Below are 15274 nucleotides of genomic sequence, written 5' to 3'. Positions count from 1 at the left end.
AATTTCTCATCCATTGGAAGGATTGTTAAATATGCCTATAGCCCCAGAATGTGTGGACTGTTGTAAACATTCCTAATTCTGTTTGCTGGAGTCAGGGATGCTGGCAGCCTGCTGGGTAGGTGGAGAGACGAGGCAGGGATGTGTGTTTAAATAAAAAAGTTTGTATGTACAGTATATAGAAAGATATTAAACATGTCATGGCTTGTATGGGAGTGTGCAAGGATGATGCATCTCTGCTTTATGGGATGGGAAAATTGCACCATGAATTTTCTCAGCCTTCCCATTGCTCCCATGCATGCTAGGCCAGCTAGCCCTATTTAAGATGAACAATCTCTTCCTTGCCTCTATGGTGGAAGATTGGCTGGCTTGTGAGTTACTGAATCAATATGGGCCACAAGGTGCAGAAATTGCAGGCCCCCAAGCAGTTGGCCTGCTTGGGAATTGTGACACTAGTTCAGGCCAGTATCCTGTCTGTAATGGAACCCAGTACCAGATTCTTCAGAAGAAGGCTAAGTTTGGAATAATTGTAGAAGTGTCTCATTAACTTCCACCTGTTTAAAATTGGCTTATACCCTGCAGCATGAGGATTTATATCACTTACAATTAAATGTAACGCTGGATGTTCTTATTAATCATATAAATGTCTAATCTCTTGACCTCACTGGTATCTAGTGGCAAGGAGTTCCACATGTTAATGAAGCATTGTTTTAAAAAGTATTTCCTTTCACCAGTTTTAAATTTTACTGTCTTTCAGTTTCATTGCTTGCCCTTTTGTTCTCTTAATAATAGGATGTGTAATTCGGATTAACTAGTCCTTACAATCAAGATTAGGTAGTGATTCAGTCCTAAAAAGGGTTTGGAGAAGCTGTTCAACCAAACTTTGGCCCCTATCAAACTTGCCTCCATAATGACCGAAAGATTTTTTTTCTTAAACTCAGCGTTTAAAAATGGTTTCATAACATGGCAAAAATGTAGGAGAGTTGGGATCAGAGTCTTACAGTTATAACCATACCAACGTAAGCAGGAAGGGGGTTTATGGAATTATATGTGATGCATTGACAACAACATTCCACATTTGCATTGACATTTCTTAGACTTGCCCTTTGGTTCAGAACTCACTAATGCTGATCAATCAGCGTTTGGGATGTCAAGAAGATGAGATATGGATGCAGAGTTGGAGATGAACTTTGCAGAAGGGGTCAGGCTCAAGTGCCTTTCCTAAGGTTTTTGATAGCCTCACTGGTGTTACACCTCAATTTTTTATAGTTTTGGGTACGGATGAGCAAACTGGTCCAGAGAGAGTAAGAACTCATGCAAAATCTTCAACAAACCCAAGCCAGAGACATTGTGGTTTTGCACACGCTCGCGTATGTGGTTCAAGAGATTCCAAAAGCTTATTTTGTACTTAAAAGCATCTCTGTGCTTCCTCTTTACAGCAGCGACAGGAAGCCCTATGATAGGCAGCAGACTCGATCCACGCCTCGCTGTTACTAGGAATGTTGACAAATCCCATTCTCATAAAATTCCCAGCCCAAATTCCATAGCAAAAAGGTACAGAAAAGAATCCAAACTCCTGGATGCTTAGCAGAACCTATTGATGTATAAATACTCTGATGTTCATTGCAGTCTAATTTTGTGTTCAGTTATCAGCATGTTTATTCTGTTCCCCTACAAGGGAGTAAATAACACAAGCAAGGACCTCACAACATATACCAAGAACACTAGTCTCGACCCCACTTTACATACAAGCATGTGATTTTTTTTAATACAAAAAATAGTGTTAGAGTGTTTTTCCCAGGGGTGGGGAGAATCTCTCTCTCGGCTGCCCACTGAGCTGGGCTCCAGCCCACTGCCTAATTGTCCCTCCAGTTTTATCTCCTTCTGGGTGGGGTTGAGGAGCTCAGCCACAAAATGTTTTACAAGAAAAACTAAACCTAGCTTAATACTCGACCATCCCCAAGTCCTTCAGGGGGTCATTCCTGCCCTTCAGGCTTGCTTCCCAAGCAGTTTCTGATTCATGCGTTGCTCGCTGCTTGGGGTCTAATTGTTACTCCCCGGTGGCTGCTCCAGCTAGCAGACTCGTCTCTCCGCAGCTCTGCAAGCGAAGCTCGTTTAAGGCAGAACTCTGTCTTCCTTCCAGGCCAGCTAGCCCTGAATGGAACGAGGCTCTCTCTCCTTTTATTCCCCCCCTCCTTTTATTCCCTGGCATTGGTTGCAGGTACAGCAGAATGGGGCTAACTAGGGTCATAGGATCTCGTTAATCCTTTCGGCCTCTCTGTCTCATCACTTGTTATTTATTTAAATAGGATGGTAGCACCTGAGAAGCCCATTTAAGGATCAGGCCCCCCTTGGAGCTATACAGACAAATAGCAAGGACGGCAATCCATGCCCTAGGTTGTTCACAATGTGTGTAGCAGACAAGTTGCAATACGTGGCTGAAACAGACAGATGGATTGGATGCGGGTTGGGAGTATGAAGAAATAATCTCATCCTCAGATTGCTACTTGTCTAACCAATGTGGGAAGGGAGTGATTTTTTGGGGATCATGGTAGAGGTAGATTTTGTGACACAGGCGTGGTATTGCACCCTAGAAGTCAGAAGATAACTCTTAACTTAGTACCAAATGGGACCATGATAAATCAGTGAGGAGGCCTGAGTAATTTTAGGAGGCTGCTTGCTAGCCTCGGGTCTCTCTGTGCTGTAAGAACATTTGCTGTGATACTGGGATATTTTTCACCTCAGCAGGATGACCAAGCAGTAAATTATATGATATCCCCTTTGCTGTTACTGGGACAGTCAATAAGCATTCTGATCTCACAACTATGTGGCAAAGATAAAAGTGAATGCTCAGTGAATCTCATGACAGACTTGTCCAGCAGACACAAACATACGTGGTAACAAACCTTTATTTTATTCTGAAATTTGCTGATGTGATTCATACGGCCTGATATACCCAAAGCTGTTCAGCAAAAAACCAGTCATCTCTCTCTCTCTCTCACTTGAATGGTTATTTCTATAATGGAGTAGTCTAATATGTGGGAAGAGCTATTTATAAAAATATCCCCCTTCCCGTATTCAGCTGTATCCCTCCTTTCCAGCTGCTTCCTTGTGTATTCTGTTGGTTACACGTTTGGATTTGATGTAAAAATCTTTCCTACCATCTGTATACAGGGTTGTGGGGACATTTACCAGCTCCTAGGAGGCCCAACTGTGTTATTCCATTTCTGTGCTGAACTTTAGGCAACTGTGTTCCCGCTGTATAGTGGGGCTGTTTGGGGATGGTGCAGCCCCTGGCATACATTCGGGCAACCTCACGGCCACTCTAAATTACAGTCTGCTTCCCATGACCCCCCCTTTGGGTCTTGTGAAGTGGAGAATGGCTATAGTGTAGTGTGCATTGGCCATGCCCATGCTTCTGGCTTGATTTCCCCTTCCAATGCCCTTCACCCAACCCATCTCAATATACCCTTATATCAGGGGCTAAAAACAGGTTTGGTGTAGATGTTTCTATCCCCTTTAGGGCTCCTTTCTTCTGCCAGAATGGTGTCAGAGGGCCATAGCGTAACAGAGAATCGGACCCAATGATACACTAACACAAATTTGGTATAGGTGACAACACAAGTTCACAGTTTAAATATGTTCTTAACTGGATCCCCAATAAAATGTGTGCTAGGGGCAAGGAGCATTTGTCAGGAGTTGTAGCCTTTGTCAGCCATGATTTAATGGGGCATAGAAGTGCCTTTCATTCAAATCAATGGTTGCATCTGAGTAAGAGGCAAAACTATAAGTGATGCCAGCAGATACATTTTGGTTTTCCTTATTGATTTTCAGTGTTTTTATTTAAATCCTACAAGAAGGTGCCATAGCACATTTGACAGTGGGGGAGGAAGGGAAGCAGCAGGATTTATTAGTAAAAATACCATTGTGTAAAGTGTATGAATTAGTTAATGTGGTCTGTTTGCCAACATTGGTAAGTACTTTGCAGATGTAAAGTGCTAGTTAAGTGCTGAAGATAGAGTGTGAGCAACCAGATCTGAATCTGAACTCTTCCAAAGTCTGAGGACATTTAGATCTAAGAGGCCAGGTCCTAGATTGGTGTAAACTGGCATAGCTCCAACGACTTCTGGTTTTGGTTCAGGTCCATCTCTGATTATCATAGTCCACAAGTACCTACATGGGAGGAGATTCTGGTAGTATAGACAGCTTCTTAATCTAGAAGAAAAAGGCATAACAAGATCCAACATTTGGAAGATGAAATTAGACCAATTCAGACTAGAAACAAGATTCACATTTTTAACAGGAAGGTTAATTAATTGTTGGAACAATTTAGCTAGAGATGTGGTAGACTCTTCATCACTTGAAGTCTTTAAATCAAGACTGGATGTCTTTCTAGAAGAGGTGCTTTAGCTCAGCCAGAAGTTACGGACTTGATGCAAAAATTATTGGGTGAGATACTGTGGCTTCTGGTATGCAGAAACTTAGACTAGATGATCGTAATGGGCCCTTCTGGTCTTAAAATCTATGTATATATTATTAGTAACTCTGAAGAACCTCCAAAGACTCATTGTTCTGGTAAGAAACCAAATGTTTTATGGTTATTGAAACCCTTCAAATTTCTGGACTGCAGTATTAGGCTGGAAATATGCAAAAACAGGTTTTATCATGATATTTCCTTTCTGATTAGGTCCAGAATTACCATGAGAAGATCCTTTGTCAAAGGTATTATAGTACTTTCACTGCTGGTCCCACAAGAAATGCCATATAGATACATAAAGTATAATTAGAAAGAGGCTCATTCCCGAATTAGACCCAAAATCCAAGATCTGGACACTCCTATAAACGTTAAATTCCAGATCTGGGGTTTGGGTCCTGATTTCACTAACAAACTGAACGAGTGTCCCAAATCCAACTCCCAATGACCTTGGGAGCATTTCAGATCTGGATCAGAATTTTGTGGCTTTGTCTGGAAATCAGCCACTTTGAACCATGTCCGGGGATTGTGTTTCCTGTATTAATATAGTGGTCTAAAACAGTGGTTCTCAATCAGGGACCCGCTGGGGGCTGCAAGCAGGTTTCAAGGGGTCCACCGAGCAGGATCAGCATTAGACTCGCCTGGGCCCAGGGCAATTGCCCTGTTTGCTATCCCCTAATGCCGGACCTAGCTTTTATATGCAGAAAAACAGTTGTTGCACAGGTGGGCCATGGAGTTTTTATAGCGTATTGCGGAGGGAGGGATGAGAAAGAGAAAGGTTGAGAGTCCCTGGTGTAAAAGATCATTTTGATAGCTTGAGCATTGTTGAAATGTTGCAGTATTGTTGAGGTTCCCCCTCAGGCGCTGTTCATTCTGCTATTGGTGAGCTTCTGAAAGGACACTGGCCATTGAAGACTCATTCTTCTCAATTAATGAGAGGCACAACAGATCTTTCACGTAACCCGTTTCTCTGTTTTTGAAAGGGGCTGAATTTTCTTATAACAATATAGTTATATCTGCTAAGATGACAATAAGTGCATCTCATGCTTCAGGGCATAGTCATGTTCCAGGTTGGCAGGGAATTCTTCTCTCACCCTATCCATTACAGACATTCCAACTTCCTCTCATTATCCGCCAGTAACGGCCACAGGTCACGGCAGTACTCAGGTTCTGACAGGCTGATGAGCGTATAGGGTATAGAGGATCCTTTGCTCCTACACTCATCTCTCAAAATGTGCAAGAAATATTTCCAAGAGTGGAGCTGTCATCTTCCCAAACCACAGCTGTAACTATACTGAGCCACATGGTCTGCATAAATAAAGCATGGAGTTCAGATCAGTCCCTTTTTATTGCAAGTGCTAAGAAAAAAATTAAGCTGCCTCCGATGTAATGTACCCCTCATTATTTCTGCTGCTTTTAACAAGTTCTCCATTGGCCCCTCTAATTATGGCTGAGCTGAAGCACTGTAGGGTTTTTTTTTTTAATTTTTTATTTCCTTCAGCCCCATGAGAGAACAAAAGCACCAGGTGTTTTCTTGAATGAACACATGAATATTTGTTGGCACGTCAGTCTGTCAATAACAAACCATCACCGTGTACCCTAGAGGAGTTGAAGAACAATTGCACGTGGCTGCAGGCCGAGTGCTACACTTGAACCAGCTGCTCTTTGTGCCAGTAAGAGAAGGCAGAACACTGAAAGAAGACTGATGCTTAAGTTTGTTTTAGTTGCTTGGAGATTGTTTGTTTGTTTTTGAATTGCTACTTTGTCTCCTATCGTGGCTGCAGCCATGGCCACATGAGAGCACTGTATTTATGGAAAGACCTTGCCTCCTGCCAGATTGCCTTATGAGGATTTCACTATTATGCACATTAACGATCCTGGTATCTGTTGTCTCCATCTCTATCCATTTGTCCTCCATAATCGGGGCAGATGGAATATGACAGGAGTGGTGCAGGGTGAATGTAAATGAACAGTGGGCGAACCTTAAATCACTTGGTTTGGATGTTTCTCTGAGAAGTCACAAACCGAGCGGGTTATACCACCAGAATAGCCTGCCTTGAGGAAGAACAGTGCAGAGGTATGCACAATTAAAATGAAGCATTATCTCCATATCTCTCTGTCTCTATCCACTTACACGGTTTATTGTGTATTGGAGGACACAGGAGCAATTTTTTAAATGAGAAAATTGCTTTAGTTCAGTTTGATATTTTGAGGATCAATTCTTGTTTTAGCCCATTGTTGATGCATTGTAGAAAGAAATGCTTTCCAAAAAGCTGTTTTAGCATCTGTTTCTGTTAGATGATTTTATGAGAGGCTGCGTCAGCTAGGGTGAAGGCAGTTGTTACAATGGAAAAACATAGATTTATTTTCATATGAGGTACTTGTTCTACTAAAGAAGGTTCACATATAAGCCATCTGGCAATTGTCTTGCTGTGGAAATCTTTCTGATTTCCTCCCTCCCATTTCAGAGCATATACAATGCCTGTTGTGGCCTAAGAAACATCTAGCAAAATTAAAAATAAAGTAATTGATCCCAAGAGTCAAAGAACTTTAAACTGTATGACATAGAGATTGTTACATTCTTTCTTTGTTTTATCTGCACAGGATTCATTTGATAAATAAATACTAATTATATTGCAGCTAACATTAATGGGTGTTCTACATCTAATCTCTCGCAGATGATGTTGAGAATGACCCTTTGCATGGGCTGGTGCCCTTTTCTTTTTCTTCTTTTCCTTTTCCTTTCCCCATTTATTTTAAGGAAAGCAGGAGGGTTTGGTGACGTTACCTAAAGGAGTTAAATAATCACTTGATGTATTCTCTGTGGGTACATATTTATAAAACGTTTCAGTACGTAGAAATGATTGGCTAGATCTTCAGCCCCGCTTAACATACCAGCAGTTCCCATTATGACACTTCAGGACAGATTTTTGAGAGAGCTCAGCATCCAGTATGCTCCCATCATGCTGAGTGCTTTTTAAAATCCGGCCCATAATAATGCAGCATTATGGTTCCCGGTAGGGGCTAGGGAATGGAGACTTATTAACTGAACTTTTTCTGAAACTCAGTGGTTTACTTTGCTTTGGGTTGTTTTGCACAATGGTTCAGGTCAGGTTTCATTTTATCCCAATGGGCTCACTTAGCTCTAGTAGTAAGTGGTCCTGCATAGTTCAAAAGGGCAAACTTCATGTCCCAGGCTCTCTTGTTTTGGGCCCTCTGGTGATAGAATCCTCCGAACAGGATTCATAAGGAAGAAGAAGATAACCCTTATTTAGAGGGTTACCTAAAGGCAGGTGAGAGGGGATTAATTACCTGAATGTCCAGAGCTCCCAGCCATTGGAAGGCTCCGAAGGCTTGAGTACTCTTGTTCATGAGAGAGACCTTACTATTAGCGATTAAATCAAGCGATTAAAAAAGACAGATGCACTAAAGATTCATATGTCCCTTCATGCTTCAGCCACCATTCCAGAGGAAATACGTCCATGCTGATGACGGGTTCTGCTCGATAATGATCCAAAGCAGTGCGGACTGACGCATGTTCATTTTCATTATCTGAGTCAGATGCCACCAGCAGAAGGTTGATTTTCTTTTTTGGCGGTTCGGATTCTGTAGTTTCTGCATCGGAGTGTTGCTCTTTTAAGACTTCTGAAGTATGCTCCACACCTCGTCCCTCTCAGATTTTGGACAGCACTTAAGGTTTTTCAACTTTGGATTGGGTGCTATAGCTATCTTTAGAAATCTCACATTTGTACCTTATTTGCGTTTTGTCAAATCTGCTGTGAAAGTGTTCTTAAAATGAACATGTGCTGGGTCATCATCGGAGACTGCTGTAACATGAAATATACATGTCAAAATGTGGGTAAAACAGAGTAGAAGACATACAATTCTCTCCCAAAGAGTTGTCACAAATTTAATTAATGCATTATTTTTTTAACGAGTGTCATCAGCATGGAAGCATGTCCTCTGGAATGGTGGCTGAAGCATGAAGAGGCATAGGAATCTTTAGTGCATCTGGCACTTAAATATCTTGCAACGCCAGCTACAGCAGTGCCATGCGAACACCTGTTCTCACTTCCAGGTGACATTGTAAATAAGGAGAGGGCAGCATTTTCCCATAAATGTAAACTAACTTGTTTCTCTTCACGATTGGCTGAACGAGAAGTAGGGCTGAGTGGACTTGTAGGCTCTGAGGTTTTACATTCTGTTGTTTTTGAGTGCAGATATGTAACAAAAAATCTACATTTGTAAGTTGCACTTTCACAATAAAGAGATTGCACTACAGTACTTGTCTGAGGTGAATTGAAAAATACTATTTCTTTTGTTTATCATTTTTAGAGTGCAAATATTTGTAATAAATAATATAAAGTGAGCACTGTACACTTTCTATAATCTGATGTAATTGAAATCAATATATTTGAAAATGTAGACAAAATCCAAAAATAGTTAATAAATTTCAATTGGTATTCTGTTGTTCAACAGTGCGATTAAAACTGCAATTAATAGCAATTAATTTTTTTAATTTGATTAATTTGTTTAATCACATGAGTTAACTGCGATTAATCAACAGCCCTACTTATTATATATCGCCTTGGTTTACATCCTGTGATGAATGTATTAAGATTGGATAGGATCAAAGGCAGCATTAATTTAATATCTGCTGTGTCTCACTGGGACACTATATCCTGCCTTTGCAGGGGAACAGATTTAATTATCTGAAAGATCTCTTCCATTTCTGACTACTTTAATCCTGTTCATCATGCTCCTGTTCACAAACTCAGGTGTAGCTGTTCATGTAACATAAACCTGCGAGTTGTCAGTAAAGAACTTGGCTGCAGAGTGAAAACCTCCCGGCTCCAGCACAGAGAAAAGTAGCTAAATAAATGTTTAGCCATAAAAGTAAAGCAATTAATGCTGAAACACTGCGAGGTATTTATGGAACTGCATAAAAACTCACGTACAGATGTGAAGTGCAGAGACGCCAGTTCAAGTTGACACTCGAGTAGAATGTTCCCAAGGAAGAGAAAATGCATAAGAAAGCCAGCAAAGAGCATTGCAAACATTTGCTAAAGCTGTTTGACCATAGATCACTAAATTCCCTTTCCTTCTGGCAAATCCCAAAAACCAAATAGAAAGAAACACACTAGTGCAGCTTAAGAAAGGCAAACTAAATCAGAATGGAGGCTTTACTTTGAATTATAAAGTCAGAGGCTTTTGCCATGTTGAAAGAACTTTTGAAAAATAAATATACCAAAAAAGAAGTCTGTCTCTTTGTAATTCTGTCTCTGTCTCTCTCATCCCTGTTTTACCCAACTGTAGTTAACTCTACCTCTTAGTTAGCCATATTCCCTGAGGTTCCTTAGAGGGAAATTTTCCGCAGTTGCGCTGGCTATATTTGGAGACAGGAGACTAGACTAGATGGACCACGGGTCCAATCCAGTGTGGCAATTTCTATGTTCCTAAAGCACGAGGGCCTATGCCTGTAATGTAGAGCAGAGGTGGTCATGGGGTCTGCAAGAATATGCAACTTTACACAGTCATAAAGCTTGATAAATTGCCCTTTACGATATTTTACATGTGTGCTCAGCTTCCAACACTGCAGCGTGCATCCTGTTAACCCAATTTCCTTTTGTGTCTTTTCATGCGACAGGTGCAAAGAGCTGAAATATGCAAAGGATCTGCCCCAGATTTCCATTATTTTCATCTTTGTGAATGAAGCGTTGTCAGTGATCCTGCGGTCAGTGCACAGCGCTGTTAATCACACGCCAGCCCACCTCCTGAAAGAGATTATCCTTGTGGACGACAACAGCGATGAAGGTAAGGTAGGCGGAGCTCTTTAAGAAACATGGAGCACTTGATCCCCAAAAGGTCCAGTGGGACATTTGTTTTTTCCCCTTGGGGAGTAAAACCACATAAAGAAGTTCAATGTGATAGGAGGACAGTGGCTTTGTGATGTAAAGAGCTGCATGCGTTGGAAGATCAGGTGCTGTTCAGCATACAGTTCTTCCCACCCCTCGGTCAGCGTCCATTCCATCAGCTGCAGTGGTATAAGCGGAACCAAAATCAAACCTCAAATGAGACTTCTAAATCAATTTGCAAGCAATCTGTATTTCAGGAGAATAAAAGGAACTATCTCTGTGCATTGGAAGGAGGCTAATTAATGAGCATTAATTAATTATTATTACATGCGCACTGTCAAACACATAGTAAGAGGCAGTCCCTGCCCCCAAAAGCTTAAGCTCAGATGCTCAAAAGTACATGGGAGCCTAACACCCATTGATTTCAATGAGAATTAGGCTCCGAAATACCTTTGAGGATCTGAGCCTTACAGTCTAAATGTGGTAGTATGATCTTATGCATTGAACACCGGCCTGGGACTCAGGAGACTGGGGTTCTACTCCTGGCTCTGCGACTGGCCTTGTGAATGACCTTGGAAAAGCCATGTCCCCTCCCCGTGCCTCAGTTTTCCCATCAATGAATTGGGGATAATGATACTGACCTCCATTTGTAAAGCACTTGGGGACTTATGGATGAAAAGCACTGCATAAGAGCTAGGTGTTGTTGTTAATAGTAATAATAATAAACACACAGGCAAAGGGTAGAAGAGGAAACAGAGAGTTTCCTTGTGTCCCATCCATGCGACCAATTTGTTCTCAATTTCTCTTGATACACTTTCTCTTCCTGCCTTTGAGATTCTGAGTCTATCTGGATTTTGAGTTTTTATGGGGGTTCTATGCTGGTATTTTCAAAGTCCAAATTATTCCTCCACCCTGATTCTAATTATACAAATTATAAAAATAGAAAACAATCAGCGTTCAATTTTTATAAATTTATTGTTGTTTTTTTTAAAACCTTAATGAATACCAACAAAGGGTTAAATCATCAGTATCTGTTGCATAGGCTGAAATAATACAAATAATTATGGGCTCTACATCCTGTGATACAACTGGAAGTGAAGAACCAGGGGGATGATAGCTGATTTTTCATTCCAAAGAAGGCTGAGAGGTTGCATTTAAGATGTGACAAGATAAAACTGGAATAAAGCAAGCATCTCAAGCCTGTAAAAATAGGCACTACAGTAATAAGCCCCACAGAAAACTGATGAATTTTAATAATTGCTTGGGGGAGGGGAACTATGGTCAGAACCTCAGCTGATGGAAATCATCATAGCTTCATTGAAGTCAACAAAAATCATTGGTAATTTACACAAGCTGGGCATGTCTCTCCTCATCTGACCAGTAAAGAAAGGTGAAGGTGATTTGTGTTTGCAGTCTTTGGTATATCCTCTGTTTTACAGGGGGTGAAAATTCTTTGAAAATCTCAAAATGAAATCCTGCACATACCCCACTAAGTTACACTGCATTGGCTGGATAAAGAGTGAAGTATGGCTTAAAGGAGAACCCATGTGTATTAATTATTTATCTTCAATAGTCCCTGCCTTGTGCAAAGAAATATGCATCTAAACAGTCTCTGTCAGCCACTCAGTATGCAGCACTGAAGCTAATATTGTAACAAATGCTATTGGTAAGCTCTGGAGACACTTATGAAAGGAGTAGGACAACGAAATGAATCCTTTTAAAAACCGTTGCTCCCTTGAATAGCAGAGACCGCAGCTGGCAATGAGAATAGAAAATTAATAACTCTCATTCTTTATCTGCTGCTGAGATTAAAAGGCACCATCTTCACTGGCATCTGCTCTGAGGAAGACTCTGCTAGCTCACGCAGTGCTTTCTGTGCGCAGGTCAGAGGGTGGATAGAAACCTGAGTGTTGTTCAATACGTGGGGGGAATGGTGGGGGGAGGCACAGACTGAGTTTGGTTAACTTTAGTGTCCCTAAGAGCTTTAGAAAGTGTTGGCTTGTTTCACTGTACATTTTGCTGCTTTGTCAAAGCACTCCGATTTACCTCAGAGCCCTTTGCAGCATCCCTCAGCCGGCGTCACAATGGTAAGCCAGATAACCTTGACTCTGCCTTCCTGCAAGATACCAAAATGATAATAAATTATACAAAGCAACGTACATACCAGAGCTCCACAAACCACGGTACTGATACATACCCAAGAGACCTCAGTGATAGAAAATAGTTACTCATAGTAAGAACAACATCTTACGGTTCACTCTTCTAATATTACGAACAAATGGATTTTATAAAATGAGTAAGGTTCTGACAGGGAAATAATTCCACATTCTAAACTACAGGTTATAGAGAATAATGATTAATTCTCCAGGAATCCTAGGCGTAAATAGAGGTCAGAGTTAAAGTTTTCAGGGTATGACTTTGTGGTTGAGTATGGCTGGTTTGTTGTTGATGCTTATGAATGGGCAGACTATATTTCTGAGGGGCTGTGTGAGAAGACGACTTGTAGGTATGCGGCTTTAATCTCTGACCTAGAGATCTTGGATGCCAAACTTCAGATACCTGAAAAGAACCTGATTTTCACAGGGCAGATGCTCTGAACTTCCTGAAAATCAGGACCCTTTCAGTTATATCCAGCTGGGCACTCAAAAACTGAGGAATCTAAAATCACCAGTGGCCTTTGAAAAGTTAGGGTTCTTCTTTCTGGTTTTCATATTTTGGAGGTGTATGTGTGTCTCTGTATAAAATACAAAAACCCCTGCATAACCACATTAAAATGGAGTTGAGGTTGAGAGTATATCTCAGTAATTTAAGAATAAAAGACCTTACAGTAGGGTGACCAGATGTCCCGATTTTATAGGGACAGTCCCGATTTTGGGGTCTTTTTCTTTTATAGGCTCCTATCACCCCCCACCCCCATCCCGATTTTTCACACTTGCTGTCTGGTCACCCTACCTTACAGGGATGTTTTAATTATCCCCAAATCAAGAATAACAACACCCAGGAAACTGAGAATTAAGATTACATTTAAAAGAAATCCCAACATGAAAAGGTAAGAAACACACAGTTCAAGCACTCAAGCATCCTTAACTCTGCCTTATAGGTACACCATCTAATGGTTTGATGTTTGTGGTTCCAGATTAGAATAAACTGATTTTTAAAGGCACATTAGATTTTTCTTCCTCCTTGCATTACTACACGGTGATATATACAATAAACATCGCAAACATAAAATTATACAAATGTATTACAGAGATGTATTGAATGTAACAATTCTTAATCGGTAGACCTGAATTGTAAACATAGACAGAAACTCAAATGTACTGCAACAAAATGTTACTTCCCTAAAGGCAAATGCTGAGAGAGTTTCAGTTTTGAAACTTTTCCCCATTGAAAGTCATACTATACTTTTATGTAAAGACTTGTTTTGTACTTGCCTTTGGTTTTTTGTTGCGCTGGTTTATAATTGCAAAGACGCTACACTGCTTGTGTTTCTGAGTGATAACACATTTCCTAGGTCGCTGGAGGCATACAGAATATGCCCCTGAGACAATATGCTATCTCACAGTCACACAACTTGTCTGAGACTGTTGCTTAAGCATCGCCTGCCTTTCTGCAGTCTCTCTGTAAGTGTTTTTAATCTGGAATAATATCTGTTTGAAAAGAAAACCTCATACTATAAAAGAAAACTCCAAGATAAAAGGCTACTTAAAATACCTAGGTACATTCAGTGATCCATGTGACTGGTTGTAATTTACTTCAGCATAACAATATTCCCTGTGACTGGATATATCATTATCTTGCTCCTCAGCTCATTTCAGCAATAACAATGCTTCCTATGTGTTCTCTTGGGAGCTGACTGTTTTACGGGTTTGGAAGAAGAACGCATTAAAAAGGGGAAGGTTTTAATAGACTTACATGAAGGTAAGAGCCTTCCAAGTCTTGTTAGGCATCAAAGTTGCCTTAGCCAACACAAATCCCAAGGTACCTCAAATCTTCTAATTAATAAGTTGTTTAATTACAGCTAGTATTATGCTGGCTAGATTGTGGCCAGGTTAGAATTGTGCAGACCTGACCAATGTTTGGTTTTATCTCTCTGGGTTTTGCTGTGTGTTGGGGTCTATTGAACCCACGGCGTGGTGCATAATGCAGCCTAAATCACCACATTTTGCACAGTTTTATCCATATGTTATAATTCGCTCGCTGGCAGCTGCTTCCCTTCCCTTAGCTTCACCTAAAAGGTACACGACTAAATGTGGAAACTCACAGAGTTTTGCCCATTTCCAAGTCTTGTTACAAAAGTCCCCCCCCTAACTCTAGTTCAGCGATAGGCCAGCCTAATCAATTATATGACCCTTCTTGTCCACTGTGTCTACTGTTCCTCTGTGCTTCTTGCACATTACTTTGGCTGAAAATCAAACCAATATCCTCATAGCCAAAATATTCGGTGCTAGCAGATGAGCCAGAAGTAACCTTCTCAAATGCCTGTGTAGCTGGCCAAGCCTTCAGTATTATCAATTCCAGTTGATAGTATAACTGATATCAGTTGGGCGGTAACAGCTGGAGACCATGGGGTTGCCAAAAGCTTTGGTGGCACAATAAAATTGCCAATGACAAACATAACCTGAATATTCAGCCAGACCATTTTTTTAACAGAGCAGCAGATATATTGTTTCTAGGGCTTCCAACTCCTGGGACTCATCTTCCACTAAAGATTAATTGAGACAGATAGGAATCAAGAGATCAGTGAAATGGAGTCTACTGGCATGTTTACCAGGAGTGTCCTTTACCTTTACCTTGAAGTTGCTCATGAAATGTGAAATACCAAAAATTCAAAAATACTAATATTTATTACCTCCAACTTAAACGTGATTTAAAAAACACGTGGATGTGAGCTGAAAGAGAATCCATCCAGCCCTCTTCAAAGGGAAGAGGGGAATGGGCACCAATG

The 15274-nt window shown here is 40.8% G+C and overlaps 1 protein-coding gene across 1 annotated transcript in view; it reads left to right on the top strand.

Moving 5' to 3' along the window:
- GALNT17 (polypeptide N-acetylgalactosaminyltransferase 17) overlaps window positions 1-15274 on the top strand; it is a 281880-nt gene that overhangs the window by 87976 nt on the left and 178630 nt on the right. The window contains exon 3 of the mRNA XM_005283448.5: window positions 10119-10285. Within this exon, the coding sequence (XP_005283505.1) occupies window positions 10119-10285 (167 nt within the window). The remainder of the gene's footprint in view (window positions 1-10118; window positions 10286-15274) is intronic.

Source organism: Chrysemys picta, chromosome 19 (genome assembly GCF_011386835.1).
Source record: "Chrysemys picta bellii isolate R12L10 chromosome 19, ASM1138683v2, whole genome shotgun sequence".
Lineage (NCBI taxonomy): Eukaryota > Metazoa > Chordata > Testudines > Emydidae > Chrysemys > Chrysemys picta.
This window is presented reverse-complemented; position numbering and strand designations above follow the sequence as displayed.